Below are 17260 nucleotides of genomic sequence, written 5' to 3' on the forward strand. Positions count from 1 at the left end.
GCAGGAAATACAATGTTTAACCCGACGCTGGTTTCCATTGAACTTAAATGTTACTCCCCACCCCTCCCCCTCCCCCTCCATATCATATTTGATGACTTTTCCTAGGTTGGGGTCACGTTCCAAACAGAAAACAAGCACTTTGAGACGTTGCTGTTTTTCGAGCTGATCTTGTACACAAACAGAATGACTCGGGGAGGTATTTATCTCTGTAGCTGTGTCTGCATGAAGAAAATAAAATGCTTTCACTTGGTCTTTTGTTATTATGATGTCTGGAAATGGCTGCAGCTGTCTGGAGAGATGTTTCTAAACAAGGCTTCTACAAAGCTCTACAAGGCAGAGGTTACCAGAGGCTCGTTTTCTCTGCAAGTAGCAGCATCTCTCTGATGAGCCGTTGCAAGTGGTTCTCAGAGCTGGACAGAGACAGTGAAGTGGACGAGGACGTGTCACAAACTGAAGACGATCCTGATTTCTATGAATCATCCTCTGAGGAGTCTGAAGATGCTCACATTGAATCTGCCATGTTTTCTCCTTCAACATCAAAGGGAAGAGGTGGGTAATCAAACTCTCCCCACCAGCCCACTGCTTCTCATGTGGATGAAACATTCATATCTAGAGATGGAAGTATAACATGGGCAGCATCTCCACGCATGAATCAAGGTAGGCTGTCTTCACAATGGGGTCTGGATATGCTGCTACCTGCATTCTGCAACACTGTGTGTTGTGTGTAGATATCCACATTGATAAAGAAATGCTATTGAAAATGAATGTGCCACAGTTATAATCAGCACTTCATGAAAAGGGGTTTTTATTGTTTTACATGCTTGTGATTCTGCACTCTGCAGAGCCCTGCAGAAGCAATGGGGTGTTCTAATAGATTTGCATACTGCTGTACATGAAGCTGGTATCTGAACAGGGCTTGTGAAATAGCAGCCTTGCTATTGAATTGAGAAGCGCTGTGGCTGAGCAGTGAGAGACTGGGACTGGAATTCAAAGCAGCGTTACAAAGCCAGGCTGCACCACAGTTTCTGCAGCTTTGAGAATCCCTTTCAACTGACAGGTTCAGTTTGAGAGAGGATCCCAGCCTGGTGTCGGGGATCGTGGGAACAGCCAGCTCGACTCCCCTGAGACCTCAGACTCGCTCTCAACCAGCTTTCTCACTTTCACACAGCAATCCATCAAACCACAGCCTGTCACTGTGGCTTTAATATTATATGTGTGTGTGTGAGAGAGAGAGAGAGAGAGAGAGAGAGAGAGAGAGAGAGAGAGAGAGAGAGAGAGAGATTTCATTTCTACAAGATGTCCACAACAGCTCATTCTGGATTCCTTAGATCTACCCCCCCCCCCACAACCACCTCTCTCCCAGTTATTATATCTTAGTCCCCCCCCCCCCCCCCCCCCGTTCTCACCCTGCAGTGGCACTGTCCGCTGGTCCTGTCAGTCCTGAACCCCCCCGTTCTCACCTTGCAGTGGCACTGTCTGCTGGTCCTGTCAGTCCTGAACCCCCCCCGTTCTCACCTTGCAGTGGCACTGTCCGCTGGTCCTGTCAGTCCTGAACCCCCCCGTTCTCACCTTGCAGTGGCACTGTCCGCTGGTCTTGTTGCAGTCTGGGTCGAAGCCCTTGCTCACGTCACAGTTGCAGGGTCCGCACGTCGGGTTCCCCCACCAGCCCTTGGGGCACTGCTGGTCAATCCTGGAGGGACAGAGCAGAGAGGCAGTTAGTCCTGCAGGCAACGCAGCAACGATTGAGACCCGGCTGCAGAGACACTCTACCTGGGAGCTTCGCCCAGCAGCTCCTCTGTGCTGGCAGGTGTACAGTATGAACTGTATGGGTGCTCCTCTGTGCTGGCAGGTGTACAGTATGAATTGTATGGGTGCTCCTCTGTGCTGGCAGGTGTACAGTATGAACTGTATGGGTGCTCCTCTGTGCTGGCAGGTGTACAGTATGAATTGTATGGGTGCTCCTCTGTGCTGGCAGGTGTACAGTATGAATTGTATGGGTGCTCCTCTGTGCTGGCAGGTGTACAGTATGAATTGTATGGGTGCTCACCTGTGCTGGCAGGTGTACAGTATGAATTGTATGGGTGCTCACCTGTGCTGGCAGTACTGTCCGAAGTGGTTGTCTCCACAGTCGCAGGTGTAGCCGTGGGAGCTGCTGGGTTTCCTCCTGCAGACAGCCTCATTCTCACAGGGGTTCAGCTGGCAGGCGTCCATGCAGCTCTTCCCATAGTAACCTGGGGACACGGAGCCACAGCGTCACGCAGCAGCTCAGTGTGAAACAGCTCTCTGAGTCAGGCACACAGTGTAACCGGCTATACTGCCAGCGGCCTCCCCTATTTGAGATCTGATTTCCTTTGAAGCATGTTAGATCCATTCGATGAATCATCCTTACAGCGGCTGGCATCTGTATAAACTGGTTCATTAGCGTCGTGGGGGGAATGATTTCCACTCTTTCCAGTGTGACTGTCTGGCAATCAAAGGGAGACTGGGTGCCAGAGTTGAATGCTTTACTCCAGAGAGCTCCACACGTACAGCACGGCTCACTCTACAGAGAGGATCGAGCTGTGAATCTCCAGAGAGCTCCACACGTACAGCACGGCTCACTCTACAGAGAGGATCGAGCTGTGAATCTCCAGAGAGCTCCACACGTACAGCACGGCTCACTCTACAGTGAGGATCGAGCTGTGAATCTCCAGAGAGCTCCACACGTACAGCACGGCTCACTCTACAGAGAGGATCGAGCTCTGAATCTCCAGAGAGCTCCACACGTACAGCACGGCTCACTCTACAGAGAGGATCGAGCTCTGAATCTCCAGAGAGCTCCACACGTACAGCACGGCTCACTCTACAGAGAGGATCGAGCTGTGAATCTCCAGAGAGCTCCACACGTACAGCACGGCTCACTCTACAGAGAGGATCGAGCTGTGAATCTCCAGAGAGCTCCACACGTACAGCACGGCTCACTCTACAGAGAGGATCGAGCTCTGAATCTCCAGAGAGCTCCACACGTACAGCACGGCTCACTCTACAGAGAGGATCGAGCTCTGAATCTCCAGAGAGCTCCACACGTACAGCACGGCTCACTCTACAGAGAGGATCGAGCTCTGAATCTCCAGAGAGCTCCACACGTACAGCACGGCTCACTCTACAGAGAGGATCGAGCTGTGAATCTCCAGAGAGCTCCACACGTACAGCACGGCTCACTCTACAGAGAGGATCGAGCTGTGAATCTCCAGAGAGCTCCACACGTACAGCACGGCTCACTCTACAGAGAGGATCGAGCTGTGAATCTCCAGAGAGCTCCACACGTACAGCACGGCTCACTCTACAGAGAGGATCGAGCTGTGAATCTCCAGAGAGCTCCACACGTACAGCACGGCTCACTCTACAGAGAGGATCCAGCTCTGAATCTCCAGAGAGCTCCACACGTACAGCACGGCTCACTCTACAGAGAGGATCGAGCTGTGAATCTCCAGAGAGCTCCACACGTACAGCACGGCTCACTCTACAGAGAGGATCAAGCTCTGAATCTCCAGAGAGATCCACACGTACAGCACGGCTCACTCTACAGAGAGGATCGAGCTCTGAATCTCCAGAGAGCTCCACACGTACAGCACGGCTCACTCTACAGAGAGGATCGAGCTGTGAATCTCCAGAGAGCTCCACACGTACAGCACGGCTCACTCTACGGAGAGGATCGAGCTGTGAATCTCCAGAGAGCTCCACACGTACAGCACGGCTCACTCTACAGAGAGGATCGAGCTGTGAATCTCCAGAGAGCTCCACACGTACAGCACGGCTCACTCTACGGAGAGGATCGAGCTGTGAATCTCCAGAGAGCTCCACACGTACAGCACGGCTCACTCTACAGAGAGGATCGAGCTCTGAATCTCCAGAGAGCTCCACACGTACAGCACGGCTCACTCTACAGAGAGGATCGAGTGTTGAAGGTGCTGATTTCTCGATTGCTGTGTGGCTGCTCTGAATCCCTCTTCCAGTGTGGAACCCGTGGCAGGGTTAGGGTTCTTCTATTAGCCACACAGATAAGTGGCTGCTTCATCCAGGCTGTAATCAGCTCTCTATATTATTCCAATTAACAAAGTGCTTCTGTAACACTCTCATTATTGTCACTTCATTAATTGCTAAAGACCAATTAACGCTTCAGATGTAACAGAATGGTGCTCATTTTCACAAGGACAGAGCTGCCCACACGCTTCATATTTTTCAAATGCTAATTTGGGTTTATTAGAAAATGAACAGGCCTGTAATTGAGTGTAATTAATGATCTTCTATGTTAATTGGGGCGGTTTGCGGTGGTTGATTTGCAGAGCTCTGATCCCCGAGCTAGTGGAAGGGGACTGGGGGCTCATCCTGACAGCACAGCTGCTAAAAAGAGGCCAGCTGCTAATTATGGGCTGGCGGTATCCGCTGACAAACTGAAGAAGAGGAAGCTACCCAGAAATATCTCCACTCGACCCAGAAACAGGGAGCGGCACCAACGACAAACAAATCCTGGAACAAAAATGAGGGCCTGTGAAGAGCGTTACTGCAGTGAGACTGCATTATTAAATAAGGGGTGGGATCGTTTCATTTTCAATTTGAAGCACACAGAACTAGAAATCCGCTCAGGAACTACGTTCTGTTTCATGCCAGCGTCCCTCCAATCATTTTAAACACTTTGCAGATCATTCAAGTAACTGTGGTCACTCAACTTCTAAACACTACCTTAGAGTTCTAACTGCTGTCACTCAACTTCAAAACACTACCTTAGAGTTCTAACTGCTGTCACTCAACTTCAAAACACTACCTTAGAGTTCTAACTGCTGTCACTCAACTTCAAAACACTACCTTAGAGTTCTAACTGCTGTCACTCAACTTCAAAACACTACCTTAGAGTTCTAACTGCTGTCACTCAACTTCAAAACACTGCCTTAGAGTTCTAACTGCTGTCACTCAACTTCAAAACACTACCTTAGAGTTCTAACTGCTGTCACTCAACTTCAAAACACTACCTTAGAGTTCTAACTGCTGTCACTCAACTTCAAAACACTACCTTAGAGTTCTAACTGCTGTCACTCAACTTCAAAACACTACCTTAGAGTTCTAACTGCTGTCACTCAACTTCAAAACACTGCCTTAGAGTTCTAACTGCTGTCACTCAACTTCAAAACACTACCTTAGGGAGAGTGAGAGGAGTCAGTTCATTTGAGACATCCTCCAGTATTGCACTCTCTGATCCAGGACACATCACTGTGGAGAGTGAGAGGAGTCAGTTCATTTGAGACATCCTCCAGTATTGCACTCTCTGATCCAGGACACATCGCTGGCAGGGAGAGTGAGAGGAGTCCGTTAATTTGAGACATCCTCCAGTATTGCCCTCTCTGATCCAGGACACATCGCTGTGGAGAGTGAGAGGAGTCCGTTCATTTGAGACATCCTCCAGTATTGCACTCTCTGATCCAGGACACATCGCTGTGGAGAGTGAGAGGAGTCAGTTCATTTGAGACATCCTCCAGTATTGCACTCTCTGATCCAGGACACATCGCTGTGGAGAGTGAGAGGAGTCCGTTCATTTGAGACATCCTCCAGTATTGCACTCTCTGATCCAGGACACATCGCTGTGGAGAGTGAGAGGAGTCCGTTCATTTGAGACATCCTCCAGTATTGCCCTCTCTGATCCAGGACACATCGCTGTGGAGAGTGAGAGGAGTCAGTTCATTTGAGACATCCTCCAGTATTGCACTCTCTGATCCAGGACACATCACTGTGGAGAGTGAGAGGAGTCAGTTAATTTGAGACATCCTCCAGTATTGCACTCTCTGATCCAGGACACATCGCTGTGGAGAGTGAGAGGAGTCCGTTCATTTGAGACATCCTCCAGTATTGCACTCTCTGATCCAGGACACATCGCTGTGGAGAGTGAGAGGAGTCCGTTCATTTGAGACATCCTCCAGTATTGCACTCTGATCCAGGACACATCGCTGTGGAGAGTGAGAGGAGTCCGTTCATTTGAGACATCCTCCAGTATTGCCCTCTCTGATCCAGGACACATCGCTGTGGAGAGTGAGAGGAGTCCGTTCATTTGAGACATCCTCCAGTATTGCACTCTCTGATCCAGGACACATCACTGGCAGGGAGAGTGAGAGGAGTCCGTTCATTTGAGACATCCTCCAGTATTGCACTCTCTGATCCAGGACACATCGCTGTGGAGAGTGAGAGGAGTCCGTTCATTTGAGACATCCTCCAGTATTGCACCCTCTGATCCAGGACACATCACTGTGGAGAGTGAGAGGAGTCCGTTCATTTGAGACATCCTCCAGTATTGCACTCTCTGATCCAGGACACATCGCTGTGGAGAGTGAGAGGAGTCCGTTCATTTGAGACATCCTCCAGTATTGCCCTCTCTGATCCAGGACACATCGCTGGCAGGGAGAGTGAGAGGAGTCCGTTCATTTGAGACATCCTCCAGTATTGCACTCTCTGATCCAGGACACATCGCTGGGAGGGAGAGTGAGAGGAGTCAGTTCATTTGAGACATCCTCCAGTATTGCACTCTCTGATCCAGGACACATCACTGGGAGGGAGAGTGAGAGGAGTCCGTTCATTTGAGACATCCTCCAGTATTGCCCTCTCTGATCCAGGACACATCGCTGTGGAGAGTGAGAGGAGTCCGTTCATTTGAGACATCCTCCAGTATTGCCCTCTCTGATCCAGGACACATCGCTGGCAGGGAGAGTGAGAGGAGTCCGTTCATTTGAGACATCCTCCAGTATTGCACTCTCTGATCCAGGACACATCGCTGGGAGGGAGAGTGAGAGGAGTCAGTTAATTTGAGACATCCTCCTGTATTGCCCTCTCTGATCCAGGACACATCGCTGGCAGGGAGAGTGACACAAGGTAAACAGAAGCATCCGTTCATTATCAATCTAATTACAAACCTTCGAGTGGAGAATAAAATCTAAAGCGTTGTGGGAAATGAAATGAAATGAAAAGGCAGCTGGTGAGCGCAGTGCAGTACCTGGATCACAGAGGCAGGAGGCGTGCTGCCACTCATCACTGCAGTAGCTGTGCGAGGGGCAGGGGCTGGAATCACAGGGGTCCCCCACGCTGCACCCCAACTCCACCTTGAACGAGCGCGTCGGCTTGGGCAGGGGCATCCCCGCTGGAGTGTCCCCCAAACGCACCCCCTGAGGGGATGAAGAGACAGCACAGTTACACTGTATGAAGAGACAGCACAGTTACACTGCATGAAGAGACAGCACAGTTACACTGTATGAAGAGACAGCACAGTTACACTGTATGAAGAGACAGCACAGTTACACTGTATGAAGAGACAGCACAGTTACACTGTATGAAGAGACAGCACAGTTACACTGCATGAAGAGACAGCACAGTTACACTGTATGAAGAGACAGCACAGTTACACTGTATGAAGAGACAGCACAGTTACACTGTATGAACACACAGTTAGTGTTTGTGCTCAGGTGTGCTCACCTGTATGCACCCCCGCGCTCCGCTCTGCACCTCCCCCGTCCCCAGGACTCCGCCCACATGCAGGTGCTTCACCTTGAGACCGTGGAGATCATTACCCACAATCACCGTGCCCTGCGGAGAGAGAGAGAGAGAGAGAAGAGAGAGGAGAGGAGACACAGTATCACATAGCCTGACACACACAGCAGCACAGCATGACACAGCTTCACACAGCCTGACACACACACAGCAACACAGCATCACACAGCTTCACACAGCCTGACACACACACAGCAACACAGCATCACACAGCCTCACACAGCCTGACACACACACAGCAACACAGCATCACACAGCCTCACACAGCCTGACACACACACAGCAACACAGCATCACACAGCCCCACACAGCCTCACGCACACAGCAACACAGCATCACACAGCTTCACACAGCCTGACACGCACACAGCAACACAGCATCACACAGCTTCACACAGCCTGACACACACACAGCAACACAGCATCACACAGCCTCACGCACACAGCAACACAGCATCATACAGCCTCACACAGCCCCACGCGGTGCTGCACACTCTTACCTGGAAGCGTCCGAAGTCCAGCCGCACGGTTGCCACGTAGCGCGTGTCCCGGCCGCTGCGCACGTCTCTCAGCTCCAGCTGCAGGTCGTGCCACTTCCCATCGTTCACCTGCACCTGGTCAAGCAGCAGCCGGACCGTGTGGCTCGAGCCGCGGCTGACCAGGAACGAGAGCTGACCGCCGTCCAGCTGGAGAGAGGGGGGCAGGGGGGGAGACAGGGGTGTTAGCCACTCGCCCGCTCCACAACATCCCTCCCTACATCTCCTTCCCTAACGGAGCCTCTGACTCAGTGCTGGAATCCCCGATACACACGGGCGCTCAGGAATCAGTGTCACATGATGCTGTCAGATTGCAGCACCAGCTCCACATTGTGCTGATAACGGCCAGGTTTGTGTGATGGTCTACAGCGGTCTCTCACCGGGAAGGTCATGCTATACTGGTGTGTACTGGTCTCTCACTGGGAAGGTCATGCTATACTGGTGTGTACTGGTCTCTCACCTGGAAGGTCATGCTATACTGGTGTGTACTGGTCTCTCACCGGGAAGGCCATGCTATACTGGTGTGTACTGGTCTCTCACCAGGAAGGCCATGCTATACTGGTGTGTACTGGTCTCTCACCAGGAAGGTCATGCTATACTGGTGTGTACTGGTCTCTCACCTGGAAGGTCATGCTATACTGGTGTGTACTGGTCTCTCACCTGGAAGGTCATGCTATACTGGTGTGTACTGGTCTCTCACCGGGAAGGCCATGCTATACTGGTGTGTACTGGTCTCTCACCAGGAAGGCCATGCTATACTGGTGTGTACTGGTCTCTCACCAGGAAGGCCATGCTATACTGGTGTGTACTGGTCTCTCACCGGGAAGGTCATGCTATACTGGTGTGTACTGGTCTCTCACCTGGAAGGTCATGCTATACTGGTGTGTACTGGTCTCTCACCTGGAAGGTCATGCTATACTGGTGTGTACTGGTCTCTCACCGGGAAGGCCATGCTATACTGGTGTGTACTGGTCTCTCACCAGGAAGGCCATGCTATACTGGTGTGTACTGGTCTCTCACCAGGAAGGCCATGCTATACTGGTGTGTACTGGTCTCTCACCTGGAAGGCCATGCTGGTGTATTGTCCCGCGTGTGCCTGCAGTAGCACACCCTCAGAGGCGCGGGTTCGAAACATGAGCCCCAGGTACCAGGGCAGTGAGACGGTCACCTCGTTCTTCAGGTCCCACCAGAGGGCGCTGTTCCCTAGGAAGCGGTGTGGGTGCTGCATCACTACAGGGAGCACAGGGGGAGGCGTTAGTGTGAGTACCACCTAGGGGAGCCCTCCTGAACTGACACCCCGCTGCATGGACGCTGACAGACACACAAACTGACATGATCTCTGACCTGCATTCTGGGTGAATCTAAAGACACAGCGAGCATTTCAGTGTGAGTGTGTGAGGGTGTGTGTGTAGATGTGTGTGTGTATATCTGAGTGTTTATCTGTGTGTGTGTGTGTGTGTATCTGTGTGTAAGAGCACGTGACACAATTCTGAACTTAAAAAAGTACTATCTTGTTTTTGTGATTTATTGTAGAGATAGTTATAATAAGAGATTATAAATCTTTTAATATAACAAATGATTCTGCACAGTTTCAGCAGACAGATCGCACAGGAGAGAACCCCCTCCACACACACACACACACACACACACACACACACACACACACACTGAGCCCCCTCCACACAAACACATGCACACACACGCACGCACGCACACACACACACACACACACACACACTGAGCCCCCTCCACACACACACACACACACACACACACACACACACACACTGAGCCCCCTCCACACACACACACACACACACACTGAGCCCCCTCCACACAAACACACACACACGCACGTACACACGCACACACACACAGATCCGGGTCTCACCATGGCTGCAGTCCTTGCCTCCGAACCCCAGGGGGCACTCACAGGAGAAGGTCTCCCAGGTCACTCGGCAGGTGCCTCCGTTCTTGCACGGGTTCCCATCGCAGAAAGACAGCTTAGCACTGCAGCCTGGGGGAGAGGGGAGAGAGGAGAGGGGAGCGGGGAGAGAGGAGAGGGGAGCGGGGAGAGAGGAGAGGGGAGCGGGGAGAGGGGAGCGGGGAGAGGGGAGAGGGGAGCGGGGAGAGAGGAGAGGGGAGCGGGGAGAGGGGAGAGGTGAGAGGGGAGAGGGGAGCGGGGAGAGGGGAGAGGGGAGAGGGGAGCGGGGAGAGGGGAGAGAGGAGAGGGGAGCGGGGAGAGAGGAGAGGGGAGCGGGGAGAGGGGAGAGGGGAGCGGGGAGAGGGGAGAGGTGAGAGGGGAGACGGGTCAGAGCACAGCACAGTCACTGTCACAGGGACCCCTCAGCACTGTCACTACGACGTCATGACTCACCAGGCAGGGTGCCGTTGTTGGCGATGTAGCCGGCCATGTCTATCCTGCGGTTATCGATGTGCAGGTCCTTCATGCAGCCGATGAACTCCCTGCTCAGCACGGGGAAATTCTCAGGAAGGTTCGGAACACCGCCCAGCAAGAGAGGACCCGTCAGGTCCAGAGATCTGGAGAACAGAGACAGAGAGAGGGGGGAGGTGCACAGAGTGAGAGGAGGCAAACGATACTGCAGTACCCGTTTCAACGGTCTCGAAATCTGTCCGGTTGCTATTTGTATTTGGAGGTGTCTGTGCTGCCTGCGGCTGCAGTGTGCAGTCTTGCCACAGGGGGGCAGTGTGCACTGCCCTGAGTCTCCAGTGACCTGCCTTATATTGGCTGAAGATTGTGTGTGCACTCTCTCACTCACACACACACACTCACACTCACACACACACTCACACTCACACTCACACACACACACTCACACTCACACACAGTCGCACACACACACACACACTCACACACACTCACAGACACACACACTCACACACACACTCACACACACACACTCACTCACACATGCAGGCTCTGCCCTGCGGACTCACTTCTTGGTGCTGGATTGCACTCCCTGCGCTGCGCAGCTGTAGTTTCCGATCTGCTGTCCGAAGCGCAGAGCGAGGGCCGTGTCGCAGTCGTCCAGCGTCACGACCGCCACCTTCTCCTCTGAGGGGCCCTGAGCCTCACCAGAGGAGCTGAGCTTGGGCTGGGGAGACAGAGTGAGGAGTGAGGGGGAGGGGGGTGGTGTATACACTCAGAGTGCGAGACAGTGAGACCCAGGAAATACACAAAGAAAGAGTGAGAGAGTGAGAGAGAGGGGAATAGACACATACACAGAGAATGACAAGGAATATACTCACACACAGAGAGGAGCAGGGAGTGTGCAGACAGACACACTGATACACAGACACACTGATACACATACACACTGATACACTGATACACAGACACACTGATACACTGATACACAGACACACTGATACACTGATACACTGATACACTGATACACAGACACACTGATACACAGACACACTGATACACAGATACACAGACACAGTGATACACTGATACACAGACACACTGATACACAGACACACTGATACACAGACACACTGACACACTGATACAGACAGCCAGTCTCTGTGCCTACCTTGTTGTAGTACTGCACCTGGACGGTGTGCCAGTTTCCATCGCTCACCCCCCCAGGCAGATAAGGGCTCACCTGGGTGGAGGACTCACCTGGGGACAGATAGTGAGGGACAGCAGGTTACACCTGATCAAACCCAGGGACCTCTACAGGACTCCAGTACAGCACTGTGGAGTACTTGAGCTGCACCTGCCCTGCACTGACCTGTGGAGTACTTGAGCTGCACCTGTCCTGCACTGACCTGTGGAGTACTTGAGCTGCACCTGTCCTGCACTGACCTGTGGAGTACTTGAGCTGCACCTGCCCTGCACTGACCTGTGGAGTACTTGAGCTGCACCTGTCCTGCACTGACCTGTGGAGTACTTGAGCTGCACCTGTCCTGCACTGACCTGTGGAGTACTTGAGCTGCACCTGTCCTGCACTGACCTGTGGAATACTTGAGCTGCACCTGTCCTGCACTGACCTGTGGAGTACTTGAGCTGCACCTGCCCTGCACTGACCTGTGGAGTACTTGAGCTGCACCTGTCCTGCACTGACCTGTGGAGTACTTGAGCTGCACCTGTCCTGCACTGACCTGTGGAGTACTTGAGCTGCACCTGTCCTGCACTGACCTGTGGAGTACTTGAGCTGCACCTGTCCTGCATTGACCTGTGGAGTACTTGAGCTGAACCTGTCCTGCACTGACCTGTGGAGTACTTGAGCTGCACCTGTCCTGCACTGACCTGTGGAGTACTTGAGCTGCACCTGTCCTGCACTGACCTGTGGAGTACTTGAGCTGCACCTGCCCCTCGACGATCTCCAGAGCGATGAAGTCGTGCTTCTCGTTGAATCGGCCGTTATACAGCAGCAGCCCGCTGGACTCCAGAGTGGCAAACCTGAATACACACACAGAGACACAGACACAGAGCACACAGACACACACACACACACACACACACAGAGTACACACACACACACACAGAGTACACACACACACACACACACACACACAGAGCACAGACACGCACATACAAACACAGACAAAACAATGTTAAAGACCAGATCACAAACCAGTAAATACTAACCAGCACAGACCCTGCGCTTCTGAGCAGATCACAATCTGAGATCTCAGTGCTGACAATCTCACCTGCACACACTCTCTCACTCTCACACTCTCTATCTCACACTCTCTCACTCTCTCTCTCACTCTCTCACACTCTGTCTCTGTCTCTCTCTCACTCTCTCAGTTAATACTCACGAGAGGGAGATGGAAAGGTGGAATCTCTGCCGCAGTCCTCTGAACATGATGAAGGATTTGGGAGGGAAGGACCTGGCTGTGACGGTGCAGTAGGGTTTCTCGAAGCCCCCCGAGGGACAGTCGCAGCGGAACCCCCCCTCCGGCAGCTCTGTGCAGGTCCCTCCATTCCCACAGACCCCTGGGACACAGCGGCCAGCGCGACTGTCCACCTCGCAGTGCTCTCCTGGGGACGAGATGGCAGCTCTCAGCACAGACCCTGCTGCAGGTTATCCCTACACAGCTGCAACCCTTTTGTAAATAAGCCATGCTTAGTCCCTCCTGCAGCTTGCACACGTGCACCCCCCCTCCCTGCAGACTGCTACAGGGCCCTGGGGAGGGGCGGCAGTGATGGGATTGAAAGCTTCCATGATGGACATCACATTATAGATTAGGCCCCCGTCCACTTCTTATTTACTGCTCCAGATTCCCGTATTGATTCCTGTGATCATCGCTTCCCTTGCTTGAATTACACCGAGAGAAACCGGCTCACACAGCCAATCAGAAAGAGAAACCGGCTCACACAGCCAATCAGAAAAGGAAACCGGCTCACACAGCCAATCAGAAAGATAAACCGGCTCACACAGCCAATCAGAAAGGGAAACCATAGCGTTAACTGAAACATGGCTTAGAGCCGAGGGCAATGTATCCATGATCGAGGCTTCTCCTCCAAATTACTCCTTAACTGAGAATCTATTCAATGCAATCAAATCTCGGCTCATGAATCCCTGAAGTCCTGTAAAGAGCCAGGATCATCCAGTCAAATCTCGGCTCATGAATCCCTGAAGTCCTGTAAAGCTCTGTGAGATGTTCAAGTTGTCTCCAGTCCATCAGTGCTTGGATGGGATGGTTAATACCCACACTATCACTGAGACTCTGAGTTGAGATACTGCAGCAGCAGTTAGACTCGCAGGTGGCATTCCAGAAGAAGCACAGCGAGGCTCACTGGCTCGACTCGTATACTCACATGTGAGGCTCGCAAACTGGAACGCAGATTGAAGCGTACCAATCTGCATGACCTTGCTCAGAAAAACCATCAGGTGAAATACAGGAAGGCTTTGTCCCAAGCTAGATCCTTATACTACTCTACCCTGACTGAAGCAAATCTACTATTCCTGGCTTTCTGTTTGCATGTGTAGATAAATGAATAACTCCCCTCCTAATACTACACCTCCACGACTGGCTCTGATATCACTTGCAATGACTTCTTAACTTATTTTAATAATGAAATAATTGACATCAGAGATCTGATTGCTCACAATCCTTCTAGTGTGGACCATTCTTCTTTACCTGAACTAACTAGACCTGATGGAATTGCAATGGAGGCTTTTTCTGAGATTCCTGACAGAGACCTGACAGCATTAGTTCCACGTATGAGACCTGCTACGTGTGCCCTTGATCCAATTCCTACCACATTATTAGAAGATGGGTTTGGTGCCATTAATACACACATCCTATCAATGATAAATGAAGCACTTTTCTCTGGTAGAGTTCCCTCTGCATTTAAGGTCGCCGTGGTAAAGCCTTTGCTCAAAAAAACCAACCTCCACCCTAAAGCACTTAGTAACTATAAACCAATATCCAATCTCCCATTTTTAGCCAAGGTTTTAGAGAGAGTTGTTGCCAACCAATTACATACATTTCTAGCTTGGAAAAGCAGGTCTGAGTATCAGAGAGACAAGAGACTCTCTGGTGGTGTTGTCTGACTTCAGAGAGGAAATGAAAAGTAAAGAAAAGAAATAATCTCATCTAGAGATATGAGCCCGGAGGAGAGAGAGAGAGAGAGAGAGAGAGAGAGAGAGAGAGAGAGAGAGAGAGGGAGGGAGAGAGAGAGAGAGAGATCAGAGACAGAGAGAGAGAGAGCTGAAGCCTAGACAATATAGTGTGATAAAGAAGACAGAAGCATGGTAATAAAAAAAACCTGGTGTAAGTATATATATATATATATATATATATATATATATATATATATATATATATATATATATATATATATACTGTATAATTAGAGAATAGAAGAAAACTATAATAAATAACATCTTAGCAAAGGTCTTTGTCTGTTGAAGAACAGGCTGGTCCCAGCAGAAGCGTATGAAGTCAGCATGGCTGGGAGGGGGGAGCGACTCACCGGTGTAGCCCTCTCTGCAGATGCAGCTGTAGCCGCCCTCCCTGCGCGCGCACACCCCCCCGCTCAGGCAGGGCTTGGAGTAGCACAGGTTGATCTCCGTGTCGCAGTAGTCCCCTGTGAAGCCGGGCGGGCAGCGGCAGCGCAGCCCCGTGATTGGGTGGATGGGGCGGAAGAGGACGGAGGCGGAGGTGATGAAGGGGGCGGAGCTGTTGAACTGCAGCACGGAGACACACTTCATGTAGTTCTGGCAGGGCTCTCGCAGGCACACGTTGTCATCGAAGGGCAGCACCTCCAGCATGGCTCGGGCCGTGAGACGTGGCCGGCTCAGGTACAGCTGCTCCTCCAGGGCCTCGGAGGGGAGGAAGAGCCCCCCAGGCAGCAGGGCGGAGAAGCTGACGTTCAGGATGTCTGCGTCCCCGTCCTGCTGGATGTTGAACACGAAGATGTCCTCCTGGGGGACAGATAGCACGGAGGAAACCCCGTCCAGGAAGTGTCCCAGCAGCGGGGACAGGAAGCGGTCCTGGGACACGTCCTGCAGACGCACCGTCACGCTGTTGGACAGCATGTCCTCCGTGATGATGAGGACACGGAGCACACACTGAGCCGTCACACTGTGGATCCCGTCTGCAGGGACAGACACACAGACACAGACAGACATGTTATCGTAATGTACAACACCATGAGATTACACACTAATATAACTGCCACTACATCTGAGCACTGTGGATACACACGCACGCACGCACGCACACTGCTCTCCAGCATACACACACACACACACACACACACACACTCACACTCACACACACACACACACACACACACACACTGCTCTCCAGCACACACACACACGCACGCACGCATGCATGCACGCACACACGCTGCTCTCCAGCACACACACACACACACTCACACACACACACACTGCTCTCCAGCACAGCTCCCACTGTCAGCCCTGCCCACCCCCCCCAGCAGTCTCCCAGCTCATCTCTCCAGCTCGCAGTGCTGAGGAGCAGCACTATCTGTTCATTGTTTACGGATCTCTATTCATCAGAGGCTGGCAGGGCTGGCCCAGTATGTAGGACACTCGCCCTGGGGAGACATGATCAAACCTGCTGCTTATTGCCACCCTGGACCCTGTGCATCTACTAGTGTGAGCGAGCCTGCGTCTCCGTGTGTGGGACTGTGTGTGCAGGTTTGTGAGCAGGTCTGTCTGTTTGGTTCGGCCCGGTCTGTCCTGGTTTCAGACACACAAACGCAATCAGGGCCCATCCCCCGCTGTGAGTCTGCAACAACAGCTGCTCCAGTGATTCAGTGAATCAGAAATGAGACCCTCCCCCTCCTACTTCAAAAAGAGAGAAAGAAACCCAGTGATTCAGAAACAAGATGAACACCACACACAACACGGACTGGAACACAAGAGAGAAAGAAACCCAGTGATTCAGAAACGAGATGAACACCACACACAACACGGGCTGGAACACAAGAGAGAAAGAAACCCAGTGATTCAGAAATGAGATGAACACCACACACAACACGGACTGGAACACAAGAGAGAAAGAAACCCAGTGATTCAGAAACGAGATGAACACCAGACACAACACGGGCTGGAACACAAGACAGAAAGAAACCCAGTGATTCAGAAACGAGATGAACACCACACACAACACGGACTGGAACACAAGAGAGAAAGAAACCCAGTGATTCAGAAACAAGATGAACACCACACACAACACGGACTGGAACACAAGAGAGAAAGAAACCCAGTGATTCAGAAACGAGATGAACACCAGACACAACACGGGCTGGAACACAAGAGAGAAAGAAACCCAGTGATTCAGAAATGAGATGAACACCACACACAACACGGACTGGAACACAAGAGAGAAAGAAACCCAGTGATTCAGAAACGAGATGAACACCAGACACAACACGGGCTGGAACACAAGAGAGAAAGAAACCCAGTGATTCAGAAACGAGATGAACACCAGACACAACACGGGCTGGAACACAAGAGAGAAAGAAACCCAATGATTCAGAAACGAGATGAACACCAGACACAACACGGACTGGAACACAAGAGAGAAAGAAACCCAGTGATTCAGAAACGAGATGAACACCACACACAACACGGACTGGAACACAAGAGAGAAAGAAACCCAGTGATTCAGAAACGAGATGAACACCACACACAACACGCA

General features: G+C 51.7%; 1 protein-coding gene across 2 annotated transcripts in view; it reads right to left on the reverse strand.

Moving 5' to 3' along the window:
* The window catches only part of LOC117968417 (cadherin EGF LAG seven-pass G-type receptor 3-like), a 46654-nt gene that overhangs the window by 20388 nt on the left and 9006 nt on the right, over positions 1 to 17260 (reverse strand). For both annotated transcript variants that reach the window (XM_059000077.1, XM_059000076.1), the window contains exons 2-14: positions 15060 to 15683; positions 12896 to 13118; positions 12418 to 12533; positions 11662 to 11750; positions 11060 to 11217; positions 10479 to 10642; positions 9993 to 10118; positions 9162 to 9331; positions 8066 to 8251; positions 7492 to 7602; positions 7016 to 7184; positions 2090 to 2231; positions 1570 to 1690 (exon numbers count right to left, since the gene is read on the reverse strand). In XM_059000077.1, the coding sequence (XP_058856060.1) occupies positions 1570 to 1690; positions 2090 to 2231; positions 7016 to 7184; positions 7492 to 7602; positions 8066 to 8251; positions 9162 to 9331; positions 9993 to 10118; positions 10479 to 10642; positions 11060 to 11217; positions 11662 to 11750; positions 12418 to 12533; positions 12896 to 13118; positions 15060 to 15683 (2399 nt within the window). The remainder of the gene's footprint in view (positions 1 to 1569; positions 1691 to 2089; positions 2232 to 7015; positions 7185 to 7491; positions 7603 to 8065; positions 8252 to 9161; positions 9332 to 9992; positions 10119 to 10478; positions 10643 to 11059; positions 11218 to 11661; positions 11751 to 12417; positions 12534 to 12895; positions 13119 to 15059; positions 15684 to 17260) is intronic.

This window comes from Acipenser ruthenus, chromosome 25, assembly GCF_902713425.1.
Source record: "Acipenser ruthenus chromosome 25, fAciRut3.2 maternal haplotype, whole genome shotgun sequence".
In the NCBI taxonomy this organism is placed as follows: domain Eukaryota; kingdom Metazoa; phylum Chordata; class Actinopteri; order Acipenseriformes; family Acipenseridae; genus Acipenser; species Acipenser ruthenus.